The sequence below is a fragment of the Eubalaena glacialis genome, chromosome 9, assembly GCF_028564815.1.
Source record: "Eubalaena glacialis isolate mEubGla1 chromosome 9, mEubGla1.1.hap2.+ XY, whole genome shotgun sequence".
NCBI classification, from domain to species: Eukaryota; Metazoa; Chordata; class Mammalia; order Artiodactyla; family Balaenidae; genus Eubalaena; species Eubalaena glacialis.
Window position 1 is genome coordinate 88,248,068 of NC_083724.1, and position 22,239 is coordinate 88,270,306.

A 22,239-nucleotide genomic window follows, 5' to 3' on the forward strand; every position below is an offset into this window, starting at 1 on the left:
TTTTATATAACATATTTTTAGATTTATTTTAGAATTTAATATTTTATTCACAAATAAAATTTATTTATAATATATTTTCTTATATTAAAAATGGACCCCTGGCTTTACAAAGGAGAATTAAGAGATTTCTCTTCTCATCTCACAGGTGTTTCATCAGGAAAAGATGAAACCAAAACGTCAGAGATTTCTCTGACTTGTGAGAGTGGGACATCTACTCCAAAGTAATGCGCTAAACTGTAAATGAAAAACAAATAGGAGGAAAGTTATTTTTCCCTTGGCTTTATAGATGTTAATAATTTACCTTACTGTGTCTTATTCAATAGAATGTTTTCAAATACTATTATAGTGTTAATTAATTGCAGCAGCAACTTGAGACCAATCATTCAGAATCTAAACAAAAAGGAATTAAATAATTCAAATGTGTATGTGATAAGTTAATATTTCATCAACAGAACTGTACTTCTGCCTTAAAATTGAATCTCTAGATATGGCTGGACAAGTTGTGTTGCTTGTATTCATCTGGTATTAGCACCAACTAAGGACAGGAGTTTTTTTAGGTGAACTTGGCAATACACACATGTGGTACAGACATACTTGAAGTGCTGAATAACTATTTTGAATCTCATGATTTTCCTAGAACAACTGTGTTGACATATGCATTCATAGTGCAAAAGCAACAGTGAGTAAAACTGCTATGCCTAACACAAATCAAAGCAGGGGCAGTAGTCACTGTATTCTTTACTACTACATACTCACAGTAAAAACACTGCCAGTTTCACATAAAAATGCATTTCATGAAAAATATTAATATAAAATATTGATTTCATTAAATTTTACCCTTGAGGATACTTTCAATTAAAAAAATTCTGTGTGGTGAAAAGGTATGCATAAAGCATTTCTGCTACATACCAAAAAACGATGATTGTCTAGAGGAGAAGCACTTGGGCAACTTGCTGAGCTATAAGATCAACTAGCCACTTTTTTCCTTCTTGGAAATTTACTTGAAAAAAATGACTGGCAGACAAACAATGGTTATTCAGACTTGAGTATTTGGCACATACTTTCTCAAAAATTAGAGAAGTGACCCTAGTACACTAAGGAAAACAACTGACAGTATTTACAACCAATGATAAATTTGAGTTTTTAAGCTCAGAAATTAGAATCTTGGAAAATCTGCTTTCACCAATGTGAGCTTTACAGCTTCCCAACACTTATAAGATATTTCTGATGAGACTGGTGGTGAATGAATGTAAATTTTGATAGTATAAAATGAAATATGTCAATGTTTGGAAGATCTGCCTAACTTAATGAACCAATATTTTCCAAATGAACCATGTATGAAGCTATAAAATAACATCCATTAAAAATGCAAGGCTGGTGTATAAAACTGATGACTAATAAGAACCTGCAGTATAAAAAAACAAACAAACAAAACAACTAATACTAAACTTTCATTGGGTTATTTGTATGGAAATATGTTAATATAAATGTTTCAGACATTACATGAAATTTCTAAAAATCTTATATGTTCTGGTATAATGTTATAAGTCATAATCCTAGTTATTACTTTAAAATGTATATCTCAGAAATAACTAATTTTCTTGTCAACTGCATTATTATGAACTTTCATCAAATCTTTAACCGTGGTCATTTTTAAGTCTTTTGTCATTTACAGACAGTTCTGGGTATACTCTGATGTTTTTGCAAATATGTTCCTATAAAAGGGTTTCATCTTCAAGAAATTCATGGAAAAGACTCTGACAAGTACAGGTTTCTGGTAACTGACTGTACTGCTGAACTGAATGAATAAGCATTTTCAGAACTCTAATGAAAAACTGATGAACTCATAAAAGTGCTAACAAAAGATCAAGATGAAAAAAAAATTAATTACATGGGACTGAGTGAACTGATGAGGATGAGTATAATTTTTGTGACTTTCTGTTTGAATTAAAAAAAAAAATCCCACAAGGACTCAGAGGCAAAGAATATACAAATCAATTTTCACTGCAAAGTAAAGGAGCTGCTACAGTGGAGGATTACTGGACTGAATGTCAATATTATGACATAGTATGAGTGTGTTTCATGTTTGGTAATTGCAATCATTGTTGCTTTTGTTTGTGGTCATCCATGTACAATGCTTGATGTCAGTCTATTTATCTCTTGTAAAAATACAGTGTGTGTGTGTGTGAAAAAAAAAAAAATGCAAGGCCGACCAATTGGTTTTAATGTAATAGTATGAACAGCTCATTGATATAATTTCAGATTCCACATTGCAACTAACCTTTAAAAAACCACCATTTTCAATTTTTGGTGAGGTATCCATGTCGAATATCCACAATTACCTGAGATGGTTATTAAAATATGTCTTTAACAAGTACATATCTGTGTGAAGCTGGATTTTCTTCATATATCTCAACCAAAAAAACATATTGTACCAGACTGAATACAGAAATATCTGTGAGAACCTGTCTTCTTTTAAGTCAAACAATAAAGAGGTTTGCAAAAATGTGAAAACAATGCCACTCTTGTTAGACAATTTTTTTCTTGGAAAAGGTCACTGTTTTTCATTAAAAATATGCTATTTGTATTAACATGTAATCAATTTATTGTTATTTTAAAATGAAGTGATAAATACTTTTTAAACTTTTGTTTTAATTTCAAATATGGTAAATATTGATAGATAGAACCCACATTTTTTAGAAAGCTCATTGAGATCCTCAATAATTTTTAGGAATGTAAAGTGGTACTGAGACCAAAACATTTGAAAATTGCATTTCCAACATACTAAAGTATTCTAAGAAAAGGAAAAACAAAATTGGATGATAAGGTAAATGGTCATCACTTACAGCAAAAAAGCCTCATTCACAGCATCACAGAACTCAGGCCAGAGCACTTCCTGAGGTTCATGTCCATGGTAGGTGAGCAGAGCCTCCACCAATGGTTCAAAATCTGGCAGAGTAACAAGTGGGACACAAACTCGTGACAGGGACCTTATTCGTTCAGGAGCCATTCTATGGAATAAATAAAATGAGAAATAAGTACCCAAATCTTAGAGCCACATGTACTGATAGTTAAAGGCATATAAAATCTTCATGTTAAAAAGGTTCATGACAGGTCACTTGCGTTGCCCCTCATATAAAAAGGTGTACCCTAACACCATCTATGAACTCTATTCTCTTACATAGTTCTCTAGGAAGAAACCCTTTAGCTGCAGTTTCCATTTTGTTCTCCCTCATTGTCAGGACTGTGGCTTAACTCTCTACAGGCACCTCCAGCTTACCATGCCCAAAATAGAACTTGAATTCCTTCCCCAAATGTTCTCTTCCCCCAGTGTTCCCTATCGCATTTGCTCAAGCCCAAACCCTTAAGTCCATCCTTGATTCCTCCTTTTTCTCTCCTGCGCCTTATCTGATCCAGTGGTTAATACCATCAGTTCATTTCATTACTTCTCTACACATCCATCACTACCCCCTAATTCACCATCACCTCCAGCCTGGGTTACTGTAGGATCCTCCTAATTTTCTCCCTGCTTCTGCCCTCACCTGCCTTGTCTATCATTGGAACAGGTCCAGACCCCTTAAAAATTCAGATCACTTCACTTGTCTGCTCAATGGCTTTCCACCTCACACAGAGAACAAGCCAAGTCTTATATTAGTTGCCAAGGCCTTCCATGGCAGGCCCCCTTCTGTTTCTCTGGCTTCATCTCTTTCCACTCTTACCTTGCCCATTCTGCTCTGGCCTTTCCAGCCTCTGACTACTCCAGATAAGGTCCTGTTGTTCATTCTGCCTGGAACACACGGTTAGCTCTTTCATCTCGTATAGGTCTCAGCTCAAATCTTGCTTTATGTAGGGGAGTTCCCTGACCATCCCATATAAATGCACTGGCTAATACGGTAGCAATCAGCCACATATGGCAACTTAAATTTAAATTAATTGGAATGAAATGAAACTTAAATTCCATTCCTCAGTTGCACTAGCACAGATCAAGAGTTCCAACAGCTACATGAGGCTAGTGGTTTACTGTATCAGACAGTGCAAATTCACAAGGCTTGTCCATTACTGCAGAAAGCTCCACTGACAGCAGAGCTAAACATAGCAAGTGTCCTCTTATCTCACTGTGTTCTTCCTATCTCTCTTACTCTGTTTTACTTTTCTTCACAGTACTTTTCATCACCTGACCTATAATGTATTTGCTTGTTTATTGTTCATGGTCTGTTTCTTCCTGCTAGGACAACCACTCTGTAAGGGCAGGCACTTTTCCTATTTTGCTCACTCCTCTATTCCTAGTATGTAGGGACAACTCCTACTTATAGCTCCAGAAACAGATATTAAATGAATAAATGAACAACTAGAAATCAGGAAAATGAAAGTTTGGGATGTATGCTATTAGATCATTCTTTAGGTATCTTCATATAAAACCATAAATCTACAAATTTAGTTTTTTGTGAAACACAAATGAAACCACAATATAGAACATATAGCTGTCACTCATTTCCTTTTTTTTACTTGCTGCCTATTATTAAAATATATGTTTTGTAATTTAACAATATCTCCATTTATGGGCATTTAGGTTGTTTCTAATTTTTCACTATGAAATACTGCTGCAGCAGTATCCTTGCACATGCCTGTTTGTGCCCCCATGTGAATATCTGCATATTGAATTGCTTTCCAAAAGACTACCAATTTACTTTTCTACCCCTGACAGTGATATTATTCTGGATATTTTTATTTCTTCCTAATCTGGGCAAAAATTATCCCATTGCGTTCATCTGCATTTCCCTGATATTTTTTGAGATTGAATATTTGTTTGTTACCCACTTGTATTTCTGCTTCAGTGAATTTGTTTTTAAATTTTTGTATATTTGTCCTATTTATTCATCTAATAAATATTTTTTGAACCCTTACTATATTCAAACCTGTTTGCAGTGGTAGTGCTACAGAAGCAAAGGCAAGACAAAGCTTAGTAATGAAAAGCATAAAATGCCAGATGATATCAAGTGCCATAATGAAAGTAAAGTACACTGAGGGGTAAGAGAGGGCAAGAATTTACTGAGGGGAACATTTGAGCAGAGATCTAAAGGAAGTGTATGAACAAACCATATATGTATGTGGGAGAAGAATGTCACAGGCAGATGCAAAGCAAACACGAAGGCCTGGAGTATCTAAGTACAACAGAGTCTGAGGTGGCAAGTCCACAGTGAATGTGGGGGGTGGGGGGGAGGAGGAAGGCAGGTTTTGAAGAGACCAGTGTAAGAACCTGGGATGTTAGTCTTTTTTCTTTTTAACTTATTTTTTAGTTTTATCAAACTTACAGATACAACTACCTTAAGTAGTCAAATAGCTCTTCAAAGCTTATGAAAAAACAGCAGCTTTTGAACGAGCACTCCCACTCCCATTTTCTGATCTCAGAGGCAACCACTTTCAAGCCTAACTCATGCTTTAGATATTCAGTATGTTGTTTTCTGTGGGTTTAGTGACTATTACTTGGCTTGCTTGTTTGCTTTTTTCTTTTTTTTTGGCACTGATGATTATTTTAACGTTAAACTCCCGCCCAAGTATGTAATCTCCTTGCAATACATTCAAACATATCTGATATTCTGCCATTTTCATCTTCTTATAAGAAATTTCTCCTAGAACCTTCTGACCTGTTCCAATCTGAACAGGTTGCTTTTTACTCCCTCTGTACAGTTATCGTGGGACCTCTACCATAGGGATTTCCTTCACTTCTCTCTTGGATCCCATATCTTCTTTCTTGGTTCATTCTTCTTACATGAGAAAAGGTACAAGAGAGGTAAAGTATTTGAGACCTTGCATGTTTGAAAATATCAGTATTTTACTCTCATACTTGATTGATACTTTGGCAGATTATAGAATTCTGGTAATTTTTCTACAGAATTGTGAAAGTGTGGTTCTACTATCCTTTAAATTTCAGTGTTGTTCCTGAGAAGTCCCATGCTGTTATGAATCCTGACCCTTTATATAAGTCCTGTTTTTACTACCTGGAGGCTTTTGGATATCCCCTTAGAAATATCACATTGATGTGTCTTGGTATGGATTTATTTCTATTCATTGTGCTGGACATTCAGTGGACCTTAAATCCAGAAAGATCTTTTGAATTATTTCTTTGATGATTTCCTTCCTATTCTTTTCTCCATTCTCTCTTTCTGGGGACTCTGATTTTTTGGATATTGAACTTCCTAGACAGTTCTCTCTTATCTTTTCTTTCTTATTTTTCATCTCTTGGTTTTTTTGCTCTAGATTTTGAAAGAATTGTTCAACTTTACCTTCCAATCTTTTATTATGTTTTTAATTACCACTCTCTCATTATTAATTTCCAAGAACTATTTTCTTCATTCTCTGGATGTTTCTTTTTTTTAAAAAAAACAGCATTCTGTTCTTTTTTTAAATTTTATTTTTGTCTTAGGACTCCTTTATTGATTTATTTTTTATTGAAGTATAGCTGCTGTACAATATTATGTAAGTTACAGGTGTACAATATAGTGACTCACAATTTTTAAAGGTTATACTCCAGTTATAGTTATTATAAAATATTGGCTATATTCTCCAGGTTGTACAATATATCCTTGTAGCTTATTTTATACCTAATAGCTTGTATCTCTTACTCCCCTACTCCTATATTGCCCCTCTCCCCTTCCATCTCCCCACTGGTAACCACTAGTTTGTTCTCTATATCTGTGAGTCTGGCTAGTATTCTACTCTTGTTTAGTGGACATAATATTACCTTTTATTTTAATGGGAACTTTTTTTTTTTTGGCTGAGTTGGGTCTTAGTGGTGACAGGCAGGATCTTTTTGTTGCGGCGTGTGGGCTTCTCTCTAGTTGTGGTGTGCGGGGTTTTTTTTCTCTCTTTAGTTGTGGCGCAGCAGGCTCCAGAGCACGTGGGATCTGTAGTTTGTGGCATGTGGCTCTCTAGTTGAGGCGGTCAGGCTCAGTAGTTGTGGCACACGGGCTTAGTTGCCCCGTGGCATGTGGGATCTTAGTTCCCCGAGCAGGGATTAAAACCACATCCCCTGCATTGGAAGGTGGATTCTTTACCACTGGACCACCAGGGAAGTCCCTTAATGGGGACATTGACATGAATTTATTTTAGATGATCTTTTCTTTAAATAATCTTTTTTTCTTTATTTTTACTGGTTTCTACTTTCAATACTATATGCTTAATATATTTCCTTAAATATGTAGTGACCATTGCCTGTCATCTTTTTTTTAAACACCTTAAATATATATATCTCAATTTATTTTATTTTACTTAACACTTTCAAGAACCTTTATTGAAACCAACATTCAAATAGCATCTCAAGGGTGAAATTCTGTTTCAGCAAAACCAATTTAACAATTTCAAATATATATAAAAACATTTAAAAATTAATCTTGTTAAAGGTGATCATTTCTCCTTCCCCCATTTTATCTTCTATACTTCACTGCACCAAATAAACAGGGAAGACTCTGTTCAATCATCTGCACCAAAAAAAAAAAAGAAGAAAAAGAAAAGAAGGAAAAATCGCATTTTGACAAGTGCCAAATATCAGAAATCACATCAAATCAGAGTGTAATTATAGGCTTAATGTGTTATAACTAAGGCTTTCAATACTACAGTCCACAAACCCAATGTGAATTCCCACCATTTTAAGGGCTCCCGTAGCTTGACTTTGCTGGACTAAAAGGCACAGGGGCCGCTACCTATGATAAATGAAGTGATGCAGTACTTTTGGAAAAGTAGAAACGGGCAGTAACTAAGGCTTTACTTCCAAGTATTTCAGCAATAGTCTGGCTTGACCAGCCTGAGAAAGATTACATTTCTGGTTCTTGTTTCTGAGTTGGGCCCAAAGAGGTGAGCTGCTAGTGGAACAGAAGTTATGGCCTGTCATCTTATATTTAACAGTCAGGCACTAAAAACCCAGTAGTGAGTAATATGTGCATGGGTGGGGAAAGCTGACTGTGATCTTCACTATAAGACAGTAGTTTTTAGACTTTTTGAGTTTCAAAAACCCTTAAAAATTACTGAAAGACCAAATAGCTTTTGTTTCTGAGGTTATAACTATTGATACTCATATTTGAAATTAAAACAAAGACACCTAAAAGTATTTATCAATTCACTAAAAGTAACAATAATAAATCCATTAGGTGTTAACATGAATAACATTTTTGTTGGAAAATTACTATATTTTACAAAACAAAAATATTTAGTGAGAAGAGTGGCACTCTATTTTTTTTTAATTCTTGGTAAAACTGGATCTCTTAGTTAACTTGATTCTCAATTGAAAGTTCTTTTATTTTTTAAAATTTATTTATTTTATTTATTTATTTTTGGCTGCGTTGGGTCTTCGTTGCTGCACACAGGCTTTCTCTAGTTGTGGTGAGCGGGGGCTACTCTTTGTTGCAGTGCGCGGGCTTCTCATTGCGGTGGTTTCTCTTGTTGCAGAGCACGGGCTCTAGGCACGCGGGCTTCAGTAGTTGTGGCTTGAGGGTGCTAGAGCGCAGGCTCAGTAGTTGTGGAGCACGGGCTTATTTGCTCCGCGGCATGTGGGATCTTCCCAGACCAGGGCTCAAACCCGTGTCCCCTGCATTGGCAGGTGGATTGTTAACCACTGCGTCACCAGGGATGCCCGGCACTCTTTTATATGTTTGCAAATTTCTTTCCTATATAGCTTGAAAGAAGACAGCTGGATTCTTGTGTTTACTTCTGCATTTAATTTGTTGCAATACGTTTTTTTTTGGTTGAACTATATGGAGAGTCTAGCCCCACATTGATATGTAGTTTTCAAAGGCAGGAGTATTATAATAGCTTCTTCACACAATTACACATATTCTCCTTTGATACTACACCAAAATTTATCAAGCGCTGCTCACCCTTTTTCCTGCAAGCCTATCTAGGAATGCAGGTAGAGCTGCCTGCCATAGGTCTAGGGGGTTGGTGATGGGTGGTCTCTACCATGAGAAGGGCTGAAATTATCCACAATTTACTGGCCAAGCCTTACCCTGAAAGCTGAAAGTCCTCAAACACACTAGAGTACTAAAATAGTTATATCAAACAGATCCTGTCAATGAAATTTTTGTCTAGGTCAAGAGATGGATTCCTGGCACTTCCTAATCCACCATCTTCCTTGACACCCCTTTTGATCTCTGTATTAAAAGTTAAAAAAAAAACAAAAAAAACCACTTTTCTTACTTTCCATTTCTTTGTCCTTTTGTATTATATCCTAGGAGAACTACTCAGCTCAATCTTTGGAGTCATTGTTTGTTAATATTTAGCTTTATCTCCTATTCATAAACTCAATAAACTCCTGTTTATTGAATTTTCTTTTTTTTCCCCCTGTAAATCTCTTTAGAAAAAACCTCAGCTTATTCCTACTTCAAGGATTTGATAGTTTCTCTTACTATTTTTAAGATAATTAATTATTCATTTTTTATTTAAAAAATCCATTTGCTTGTCCTTGGGAATGCATATAATTGGTACATTTGCATTTTCTGTTTGTTGCATTTGGTTCATTTTTCCCTTATGGTGTCAACTTTTCATGAATGTCTGGTGATTTTCGTTTATTTGCTCTTTCTGGCATTTGGGGTTCCATGTTAGTCTCTCCGTGAGTGCTCTGTTCAGTGCAGCCCACCTCCAGTACTTGGTCAAGGGTCAGGACGCGGTGCTGGCCGGGGCTGCCAATAAACTGCATTCTGGGCGTTAGAGCATCCCCACACTGCTGGGAGTTGACAGCCATCCGGTGCGAGTTCTCCTCCAAAGGCTCCTCCCCCATTCTTGTGGGAAACAGGACACCTTTGTTGTCTCTTTTTTGGGGGCAGCGGGTGAGTTGGAGGAGTGTATGAGGGACTAGTCAGCTGGCTGCTATTACTGCAGTACTCTTAACAGGTATCTTGTTGGCTGCCATGTACCCTCCTACTCCTTGAATCCACCCCCGAAGTAACCCTCTTGCAAGCTTTCTGGGATGTGATATTTGCCTTAAAAAATATCCCACTACCAACCATTTTAAGCCTTTCTCACAGTTTGTGGGTCATCAAAAGCCCCCCTTATTTCACAGTATTATATATTTAATTGTTAAAATTTCCCTGTAATTTCTAGAGGTTGGAAGCATAAAAAGAATGCTAGGACATTCAGGTGCTTAGTTCATCACTTGACTTAATTTTTTAAATTACATTTTCATCTTAATCTCCTGGCTAGATTATTAGAGTTGCTATTCCTCATAGGTCTTGCACTTAGTCTTTAGGATCTGTCCAAGTTCTCTACTGCAGAGCTACTCAAAGTATGGTCCTGGTAATCAGCAGTATCAGCATCCCTGGGAGTAAGGCCAAGAAAACTGTTTACATTTTTCCAGGGGAATCTTATACACATTGAAGTTTGAGAAACACTGCTCTACACTTTAATAGCAGTCCCCAGAACTAGATACCAATCTCTAGCAATAATCTGAATACTTTAAGGAAACATGATAGAACTGCATTTCAGTTTATATTTTTATTAATTAATTCCTACAAATTATTAGTTTAGCTGTATTATTTTCTTGATAATCAAGAGTAAAATTCTCATAAAGATAATTTTTTTGGCAAACTACACAATGATATCTTCTTTTGTGCGAACAGTTTGTCTTTTCTCTTTAAATATTCACCCTTTCTGAAACTCACTTCTTGTTCTTTACCACTTTCCTAAATGACTGAGGTCTCTTCGACAGCATTTATCTTCCACAGCGCTCTATCATCTTTCTCTAACTTACCGTCTAGGTGGTTTCAGACCTAAAATTAATTCATGTGTTTTTGAGTCTATCATCTAAGTTGTTAACAAAAAGACATATTTATCTTGAGTTGTAAATACCTTAAATTTTTGGACTATATGAGCTTACTGGGTAGGATAAGAGAAGGGAAAGTTGTGTTTGTGTGTGATGTAGGATGCTTTTCTGTGTGCATATTTTGCACAGAATCTAGCAGAATATTTTGCATAGAGCAAGGGCTCTATGAATGTTTGAGAAATTGAAAAAAAAAACCTGAGAATTACATGCACTCATAATAAATCCAGAACTCTGAAATATAGGAGGACAGAGATAGTGATCTTGCCTCCACAGCCTTGACTCATCAGTCCTCCTCTTTAAAAGACCTGTAAGTACAACTTTTCTCTCATTATCTTAAAAAAAAGGAAGAGAGTCAGAGACTATCACTGGTGACTGAGTGGGTGGAAAAGTTGACCTCAGCACCAAGGGCATTTATCAAGCACTGAAGCTTATGGGCTGCAGATTGTATCTCCCATTAGACTGAAAATAATCCAAGATAATTTTCCTGAAAAATTCTAAAGTCTCAGGTAAACTGAGGTAGCTCTTGGTTCTACCAAAATGCAGGCAGGCCAAATGATAATCTTCTGAAGGGCTGCAAAGTGCTCACAGCCTTCAAGACTCCCTCTTTTGGCAGAAGCTTGCCAGAGAGCAGAGATCCAACTTGAACCAGAGTTACGCAATGTTTTCCAGACTGGATTACACTAAGCATTAGGTCTTGACTGATTGCCAGAGCAGCACTTCCAAATGATTTCTGCACAAGAATTCAACTACAGAAGGCTCAACGGTAACCATATACTGCTGGAGACATCCTTCCTATGTGGTTGTACTGAAGTTTCCAAACCATCTGCAGCAAACCACAGAACTACAAGATAAACTGATGATGCTCAGGAAGTCCACAATGTTGCTCTTTCTAGACAGTTTGTAGCAAAGAGCAAGAGAGATTCTAAACATTCTGTCATTGGATTGTTGATTTTACTTGGTGGCAAGTGAAACTCTATTTAAAGCACTACGACAAGACCGTTTATCAGGCGTCTAAAAATAATGCAAAAAGAACCACACAGATTTTCCTAATTTCTCCTTTTGTTCCACTGACAATTTATGCATTGACGTTATTACATTAATTTCTATATTTTCTATGAGGCTTTCAAATCTTTTGAAATGAACTTTAAGCATTCAAGTGGCAAAAGAAAAAAAGTGTAGAAACCCTCTATAAAAAAACAAACCCCAGAAAAAAAAGCAGTATAGCATCATTTATAAGCGATTTAAGTTTGAGAGTCTTTTGGTTGTTTTAACATTTGAAGCCATACAAGTAGAAGGAAAGTAATGATAAAACTCAAGTTTCATAAATAATAGGAATATCTGGATTCAAGTGTATCAGAAAGTAGTTTTGCCCACCATGCTGTATTCAAATTAAACTTTTTTATTAAAAATGTATGGAAAACTTCAGATATATAGTAGGATGAACACATTATTATGATACATATTTTAATTATTATAATAACTTGTTACAGCAACAACTGTAATGGCTCCAGCATGTTTGGCAGCTCTTTCAAATATTATCATGATGCCATTCCACTAACTGATTTCACAAGATCAGTTCCTACTCAAGACAAGAGAACACACTTGGTTCAATTTATAATTCACTAGAGAACTGTAGACTTAAGAGTTCTGAGTCTCACACAAGGTTTTATGGACCCGGGTCTTTTCTGGAGGTAGAAGAGAACTTCCTGGTTTTAGGTCTTAAAAGTAGGATTTGCAAAGCTCTCTCTCTTTATGAGACTCAAAAAGTATGTTGGGTATCAAATTCCTTTTTAAATTCAACCTTCTGGTAAGTATAAATGAACCTAATCCAAGACATTGAATTTCCCTAAAAACACAACATATTCAGAAAAATATCCACAAGAAGTTTCTCTTGTTGAATTCTAAAATTCTCTCCAAAAAGGAAAAAAAAACCCAACTCCATAGAAAACATCATTCAATAGAGCAAATTAGGAATGTATCGATGTGTCAGTGTCTAGAGGACATTCTATTAGCACAGGTATCTATTCTTGGTAAATTCAGTTAAGAATTTTACTAATTAAATCACAGATTTGCCTTGACTAAGAATGCTCTAAACTACTAACCAAATTAATCACCATTTTATCCTTGCTGCTACTGCCAGCTGGGGTGCCAGCATGGACTCCCTTCAGTGGACTTTGCTCTGCACCAGGAAATTTGTCCATGTTGTTTTTAAAAAACAAATATCCTTAATGAAGAAACAGTCATGAATTTGGAAATGAACCTGCCCCACAAAATGGCCCAATCTGGTAAAAATGGAGCCTCAGCTATAAAGAGAGGATCTGCTAATATCTTCCAGCAGGCTCTCCTGATTGTGGTCAGCAGAGTTTAGACACTTTTCTGAACTGCTGTCTTCTCTTGTCCAAAACTGAGAACATGAAAAGCACAAATAATTCTGAGAAAAAAGTCTGAAGAGACCAGAATAATTAAATAATGGATAGAGTGCAAAAATATGTAAATAAAGGGGAAAAGTTGCAGAGAGGAATACATACTAAGCAATCTAAGGCTGATTAAAGATGATTATTTTTTCATGAACTACACCTGCTATTTTGGAAACAAGACCTGGAGGCAGGAAATCATTTCTTTATTTTGAATATTATCTAATTTTTACCATTTTACTAGGTAACACTGCATTTTAGTTTTTAAAAGTTTAATTATAAAACTTATGACGTATACAAAAACACAGAGAATTATTAAACATCAACTGTATACCCACTGCCCAGATCTTACAATGCTAACATTTTATTAATATTTATATTTGATGTTTTAAGAAATAAAATGTTTCAATTACAGTTGGAAAACCTTTCTTCTCATCCCATTTCCTCTTCCAGGAGTTAGCACTCCCCTAAAATGGTGCAGATCATTTCTGAATAGTTTTAACACTTTTACTTTATACGTAAGTATTGTTTTGAGTGTTTTGAAATTTTATGTAAGTAATGACATATTACAGATATCTTTTTGCAACTTCACTGCTAGTCTGTTCCATGGGTCTACATGTCTGGCTTTATGCCAGTAGCAAATTGTTTTGATGAATGTAGTTTTGAAATCATGGAGTATGAAGGCTCTAGTTTTGTTTTTCTTTTCAAGATTGTTTTAGTTATTTGGAGTCCTTTGAGATGCTATATGAATTTTAGGATGTTTTTCTTTTTCTGCAAAAGAAGAATGCCATTTGGATTTTGACAGAATTGCATCACACCTATAGATTGATTGGGTTGTATGGATATTTTAACAATATGGAGTCTTCTAATACATGAATACAGGATGCCTTACCATTTACTTGTGTCATATTTAATTTCTTTCATTAATGTTTTGTAGTTTGCAGTGTGCAAGTCTTTTACCTCCTTAAGTTTATTCCTAAACATTTTTCTTTTTTTTTTTTTAAACATCTTTATTGAAGTATAATTGCTTTACAATGGTGTGTTAGTTTCTGCTTTATAACAAAGTGAATCAGTTATACATATACATATGTTCCCACATCTCTTCCCTCCTGCATCTCCCTCCCTCCCACCCTCCCTATCCCACCCCTCTAGGTGGTCACAAAGCACCGAGCTGATCTCCCTGTGCTATGCGGCTGCCTCCCACTAGCCATCTATTTTACATTTGGTAGTGTATATATGTCCATGACACTCTCTCACCCTGTCACATCTCACCCCTCCCCCTCCCCATATCCTCAAGTCCACCCTCTAGTAGGTCTGTGTCTTCATTCCCGTCCCGCCACTAGGTTCTTCATGACCTTTTTTTTTTTTCCTTAGATTCCATATATATGTGTTAGCATACTGTATTTCTTTTTCTCTTTCTGACTTACTTCACTCTGTATGACAGACTCTAACTCCATCCACCTCATTACAAATACCTCCATTTCATTTCTTTTTATGGCTGAGTAATATTCCATTGTATATATGTGCCACATCTTCTTTATCCATTCATCTGATGATGGACACCTAGGTTGCTTCCATGTCCTGGCTATTGTAAATAGAGCTGCAATGAATATTTTGGTACATGACTCTTTCTGAATTATGGTTTTCTCAGAGTATATGCCCAGTAGTGGGATTGCTGGGTCGTATGGTAGTTCTATTTTTAGTTTTTTAAGGAACCTCCATACTGTTCTCCATAGTGACTGTATCAATTTACATTCGCACCAACAGTGCAAGAGTGTTCCCTTTTCTCCACACCCTCTCCAGCATTTATTGTTTCTAGATTTTTTGATGATGGCCATTCTGACTGCTGTGAGATGATACCTCATTGTAGTTTTGATTTGCATTTCTCTAATGATTAATGATGTTGAGCATTTTTTCATGTGTCTGTTGGCAATCTGTATATCTTCTTTGGAGAAATGTCTATTTAGGTCTTCTGCCCATTTTTGGATTGGGTTGTTTGTTTTTTTGTTATTGAGCTGCATGGGCTGCTTGTAAATCTTGGGGATTAATCCTTTGTCAGTTGCTTCATTTGCAAATATTTTCTCCCATTCTGAGGGTTGTCTTTTGGTCTTGTTTATGGTTTCCTTTGCTGTGCAAAAGCTTTTAAGTTTTATTAGGTCCCATTTGTTTATTTGTGTTTTTATTTCCATTTCTCTAGGAGCTGGGTCAAAAAGGATCTTGCTGTAATTTATGTCATAGAGTGTTCTGCCTATGTTTTCCTCTAAGAGTTTGATAGTGTCTGGCCTTACACGTAGGTCTTTAATCCATTTTGAGTTTATTTTTGTGTATGGTGTCAGGGAGTGTTCTAATTTCATACTTTTACATGTACCTGTCCAATTTTCCCAGCACCACTTATTGAAGAGGCTGTCTTTTCTCCACTGTATATGCTTGCCTCCTTTATCAAAGATAAGGTGACCATATGTGCATGGGCTTATCTCTGGGCTTTCTATCCTGTTCCATTGATCTATATTTCTGTTTTTGTGCCAGTACCAAACTGTCTTGATTACTGTAGCTTTGTAATATAGTCTGAAGTCAGGGAGCCTGATTCCTCCAGCTCCATTTTTCGTTCTCAAGATTGCTTTGGCTATTCGAGGTCTTTTGTGTTTCCATACAAATTGTGAAATTTTTTGTTCTAGTTCTGTGAAAAATGCCAGTGGTAGTTTGATAGGGATTGCATTGAATCTGTAGATTGCTTTGGGTAGTAGAGTCATTTTCACAATGTTGATTCTTCCAATCCAAGAACATGGTATATCTCTCCATCTATTTGTATCATCTTTAATTTCTTTCATCAGTGTCTTATAATTTTCTGCATACAGGTCTTTTGTCTCCTTAGGTAGGTTTATTCCTAGGTATTTTATTCTTTTTGTTGCAATGGTAAACAGGAGTGTTTTCTTAATTTGACTTACAGATTTTTCATCATTAGTATATAGGAATGCAAGAGATTTCTGTGCATTAATTTTGTATGCTGGTACTTTACCAAATTCATTGATTAGCTCTAGTAGTTTTCTGGTAGCATCTTTAGGATTCTCTATGTATAGTATCATGTCATCTGCAAACAGTGACAGCTTTACTTCTTCTTTTCCGATTTGGATTCCTTTTATTTCTTTTTCTTCTCTGATTGCTGTGGCTAACACGTCCAAAACTATGTTGAATAATAGTGGTGAGAGTGGGCAACCTTGTCTTGTTCCTGATCTTGGTGGAAATGGTTTCAGTTTTTCACCATTGAGGACAATGTTGGCTGTGGGTTTGTCATATATGGCCTTTATTATGTCGAGGAAAGTTCCCTCTATGCCTACTTTCTGCAGGGCTTTTATCATAAATGGCTGTTGAATTTTGTCGAAAGCTTTCTCTGCATCTATTGAGATAATCATATGGTTTTTCTCCTTCAATTTGTTAATATGATGTATCACGTTGATTGATTTGCGTATATTGAAGAATCCTTGCATTCCTGGAATAAACCCCACTTGATCATGGTGTATAATCCTTTTAATGTGCTGTTGGATTCTGTTTGCTAGTATTTTGTTGAGGATTTTTGCATCTATGTTCATCAGTGATATTGGCCTGTAGTTTTCTTTCTTTGTGACATCTTTGTCTGGTTTTGGTATCAGGGTGATGGTGGCCTCGTAGAATGAGTTGGGGAGTGGTCCTCCCTCTGCAATATTTTGGAAGAGTTTGAGAAGGATAGGTGTTAGCTCTTCTCTAAATGTTTGATAGAATTCGCCTGTGAAGCCATCTGGTCCTGGGCTTTTGTGTGTTGGAAGATTTTTCATCACAGTTTCAATTTCATTGCTTGTGATTGGTCTGTTCATATTTTCTATTTCTTCCTGGTTCAGTCTCAGCAGGTTGTGCATTTCTAAGAATCTGTCCATTTCTTCCAGGTTGTCCATTTTATTGGCATAGAGTTGCTTGTAGTAATCTCTCATGATCCTTTGTATTTCTGCAGTGTCAGTGGTTACTTCTCCTTTTTCATTTCTAATTCTATTGATTTGAGTCTTCTCCCTTTTTTTCTTGATGAGTCTGGCTAGTGGTTTATCAATTTTGTTTATCTTCTCAAAGAACCAGCTTTTAGTTTCATTGATTTTTGCTATTGTTTCCTTCATTTCTTTTTCATTTATTTCTGATCTGATCTTTATGATTTCTTTCCTTCTGCTAGCTTTGGGGTTTTTTTGTTCTTCTTTCTCTAATTGCTTTAGGTGCAAGGTTAGGTTGTTTATTCGAGATGTTTCCTGTTTCTTGATGTAGGCTTGTATTGCTATAAACTTCCCTCTTAGCACTGCTTTCGCTGCATCCCATAGGTTTTGGGTCATCGTGTCTCCATTGTCATTTGTTTCTAGGTATTTTTTGATTTCCCCTTTGATTTCTTCAGTGATCACTTCGTTATTAAGTAGTGTATTGTGTAGCCTCCATGTGTTTGTATTTTTTACAGATCTTTTCCTGTAATTGATATCTAGTCTCATAGCGTTGTGGTCGGAAAAGATACTTGATACGATTTCAATTTTCTTAAATTTACCAAGGCTTGATTTGTGACCCAAGATATGATCCATCCTGGAGAATGTTCCATGAGCACTTGAGAAAAATGTGTATTCTGTTGTTTTTGGGTGGAATGTCCTATAAATATCAATTAAGTCCATCTTGTTTAATGTATCATTTAAAGCTTGTGTTTCCTTATTTATTTTCATTTTGGATGATCTGTCCATTGGTGAAAGTGGGGTATTAAAGTCCCCTACTATGATTGTGTTACTGTCGATTTCCCCTTTTATGGCTGTTAGTATTTGCCTTATGTATTGAGGTGCTCCTATGTTGGGTGCATAAATATTTACAATTGTTATACCTTCCTCTTGGATCCATCCCTTGATCATTATATAGTGTCCTTCTTTGTCTCTTGTAATAGTCTTTATTTTAAAGTCTATTTTGTCTGATATGAGAATTGCTACTCCAGCTTTCTTTTGATCTCCATTTGCATGGAATATCTTTTTCCATCCCCTCACTTTCAGTCTGTATGTGTCTCTAGGTCTGAAGTGGGTCTCTTGTAGACAGCATATATATGGGTCTTGTTTTTGTATCCATTCAGCCAGTCTGTGTCTTTTGGTGGGAGCATTTAATCCATTTACATTTAAGGTAATTATCAATATGTATGTTCCTATTCCCATTTTCTTAAATGTTTTGGGTTTGTTATTGTAGGTGTTTTCCTTCTCTTGTGTTTCTTGCCTAGAGAAGTTCCTTTAGCATTTGTTGTAAAGCTGGTTTGGTGGTGCTGAACTCTCTCAGCTTTTGCTTGTCTGTAAAGGTTTTAATTTCTCCATCAAATCTGAATGAGATCCTTGCTGGGTAGAGTAACCTCGGTTGTAGGTTTTAAGTATATTCTGCCACTCCCTTCTGGCTTGCAGAGTTTTTGCTGAATGATCAGCTGTTAACCTTATGGGGATTCCCTTGTGTGTTATTTGTTGTTTTTCCCTTGCTGCTTTTAATATGTTTCCTTTATATTTAATTTTTGATAGTTTGATTAATATGTGTCTTGGTGTGTTTCTCCTTGGATTTATCCTGTATGGGACTCTCTGTGCTTCCAGGACTTGATTAACTATTTCCTTTCCCATATTAGGGAAGTTTTCAACTATAATCTCTTCAAATATTTTCTCAGTCCCTTTCTTTTTCTCTTCTTCTTCTGGGACCCCTATGATTCGAATGTTGGTGCATTTAATGTTGTCCCAGAGGTCTCTGAGACTGTCCTCAGTTCTTTTCATTCTTTTTTCTTTATTCTGCTCTGCTGTAGTTATTTCCACTATTTTATTTTCCAGGTCACTTATCCGTTCTTCTGCCTCAGTTATTCTGCTATTGATCCCGTCTAGAGTATTTTTAATTTCATTTATTGTGTTTTTCATCGTTGCTTGGTTCCTCTTTAGTTCTTCTACATCCTTGTTAAATGTTTCTTGCATTTTGTCTATTCCATTTCCAAGATTTTGGATCATCTTTACTATCATTATTCTGAATTCTTTTTCAGGTAGACTGCCTATTTCCTCTTCATTTGTTAGGTCTGGTGTGTTCTGACCCTGCTCCTTCACCTGCTGTGTGTTTTTTTGTCTTCTCATTTTGTTTATCTTACTGTGTTGGGGGTCTCCTTTTCACAGGCTGCAGGTTCGTAGTTCCCATTGTTTTTGGTATCTGTCCCCAGTGACTAAGGTTGGTTCAGTGGGTTGTGTAGGCTTCCTGGTGGAGGGGACTAGTGCCTGTGTTCTGGTGGATGAGGTTGGATCTTGTCTTTCTGGTGGGCACGTCCATGTCTGGTGGTGTGTTTTGGGGTGTCTGTGGCCTTATTATGATTTTAGGCAGCCTCTGTGCAAACGGATGGGGTTGTGTTCCTGTCTTGCTAGTTGTTTGGCATAGGGTGTCCAGCACTGTAGCTTGCTGGTCGTTGAGTGAAGCTGGGTCTTGATGTTGAGATGGAGATCTCTGAGAGATTTTCACCATTTGGTATTACATGGAGCTGGGAGGTCTCTTGTGGACCAGTGTCCTGAAGTTGGCTCTCCCACCTCAGAGGCACAGCCCTGATGTCTGGCTGGAGCACCAAGAGCCTTTCATCCACACGGCTCAGAATAAAAGGGAGAAAAAATAGAAAGAAAGAAATAAAGAGGATAAAATAAAATAAAATAAAGCTACTATAATAAAAAATAAGAAAAAAATTAAGAATAAGTTTAAGAAAAAAATTTTTTTTAATTTTTAAAAATAGATTTATTGATTTTTTATAATAAAAACTAAGAAAAAAATTATTAAGAAAAAAAATTTATTAAGAAAAAAATTTTTAATTTTTTAAAATAAAAAATATGAAAAAACTTATTAAAAATTATTTTAAATTTTTTAAAAATAGAAAATAAGGAAAAAATTATTAAGAAAACATTTATTAGGGAAAAAAAATTTTTTAAGTAAAAAAACAAACAAACAAACAAAAAAAAACGGACGGACCTAACCCTAGGACTAACGGTGAGAGCAAAGCTATACAGACAAAATCTCACCCAGAAGCATACACATATACACTCACAAAAAAAGGAAAAGGGGAAAAATTAATATATCCTGCTCCCAAAGTCCACCTCCTGAATTTGGGATGATTCGTTGTCTATTCAGGTATTCAACAGATGCAGGCACATCAAGTTGTTTGTGGAGCTTTAATCCGCTGCTTCTGAGGCTGCTGGGAGAGATTTCCCTTTCTCTTCTTTGTTCGTACAACTCCCGGGGTTCAGCTTTGGATGGGGCCCCGCCTCTGCGTGTAGGTCGCCTGAGGGCGTCTGTTCTTTGCGCAGACAGGACGGGGTTAAAGGAGCAGCTGCTTCGGGGGCTCTGGCTCACTCAGGCGGGGGGCGGGAGCGGTACGGAGGAGGCGGGGCGAGCCTGCGGCGGCAGAAGCCGGCGTGACGTTGCACCAGCCTGAGGCGCGCCGTATGTTCTCCCGGGGAAGTTGTCCCCGGATCACGGGAGCCTGGCCGTGGCGGGCTGCACTGGCTCCCGGGAGGGGCGGTGTGGAGAGTGACCTGTGCTCGCACACAGGCTTTTTGGTGGCGGCGGCAGCAGCCTTAGCGTCTCACGCCCGTCTCTGGGGTCCGCGCTGATAGCCACGGCTCGCGCCCGTCTCTGGAGCTCGTTTAGGCGGCGCTCTGAATCCCCTCTCCTCGCGCACCAGGAAACAAAGAGGCAAGAAAAAGTCTCTTGCCTCTTTGGCAGGTCCAGACCTTTTCCCGGACTCCCTCCCGGCTAGCTGTGGCGCACTAGCCCCTTCAGGCTGTGTTCACGCCGCCAACCCCAGTCCTCTCCCTGCGATCCGACCGAAGCCCGAGCCTCAGCTCCCAGCCCCCGCCCGCGCCGGCGGGTGAGCAGACAAGCCTCTCGGGCTGGTGAGTGCTGCTCGGCGCCGAGCCTCTGTGCGGGAATCTCTCCGTTTTTCCCTCTGCGCCCCTGTTGCTGTGGGATCCGTGCTGATAGCCGCGGCTCGCGCCCGTCTCTGGAGCTCGTTTAGGCGGCGCTCTGAATCCCCTCTCCTTGCGCGCCGCGAAACAAAGAGGCAAGAAAAAGTCTCTTGCCTCTTCGGCAGCTGCAGTCTTTTTCCCGGACTCCCTCCCAGCTAGCACCGAAGCCCGAGCCTCAGCTCCCAGCCCCCGCCCGCCCTGGCGGCTGAGCAGACAAGCCTCTCGGGCTGGTGAGTGCTGCTCGGCGCCAATCCTCTGTGCGGGAATCTCTCCGCTTTGCCCTCCGCACCCCTGTGGCTGCGCTCTCCTCCGTGGCTCTGAAGCTTCCCCGCTCTGCCACCCGCAGTCTCTGCCCGTGAAGGGGCTTCCTAGTGTGTGGAAACCTTTCCTCCTTCACAGCTCCCTCCCACTGGTGCAGGTCCCGTCCCTATTCTTTTGTCTCTGTTATTTCTTTTTTCTTTTGCTCTACCCAAGTACGTGGGGATTTTCTTGCCTTTTGGGAGGTCTGACGTCTTCTGCCAGCGTTCAGTGGGTGTTCTGTAGGAGCAGTTCCACGTGTAGATGTATTTCTACTGTATCTGTGGGAAGGAAGGTGATCTCCGCGTCTTACTCTTCTGCCATCTTGCCCAGACCCACTCCAACATTTTTTCTTTTTGATGCTACTGTAAATGGGATTGTTTTTTAAATTCCCTTTTTGGATTGCTCATTGTTAGTGTATAGAAACAAAACTGATTTTTTTTTTAATTAATTAATTAATTTATTTATTTTTGGCTGTGTTGGGTCTTGGTTTCTGTGAGAAGGCTTTCTCTAGTTGCGGCAAGCGGGGGCCACTCTTCGTTGCGGTGCGCGGGCCTCTCACTATCGCGGCCTCTCTTGTTGCGGAGCACAGGCTCCAGACGCGCAGGCTAAGTAATTGTGGCTCACGGGCCTAGTTGCTCCGCGGCACGTGGGATCTTCCCAGACCAGGGCTCGAACCCATGTCCCCTGCATTAGCAGGCAGATTCTCAACCACTGCGCTTTCAAT

At 37.9% G+C, this 22,239-nt stretch overlaps 1 protein-coding gene across 1 annotated transcript in view; it reads right to left on the reverse strand.

Annotated features, from left to right (window-relative positions):
* The window catches only part of FANCC (FA complementation group C), a 277,595-nt gene that overhangs the window by 59,013 nt on the left and 196,343 nt on the right, over positions 1–22,239 (reverse strand). The window contains 1 exon segment of the mRNA XM_061199225.1: positions 2,847–3,011. Coding sequence (XP_061055208.1) covers positions 2,847–3,011 — 165 coding nt within the window.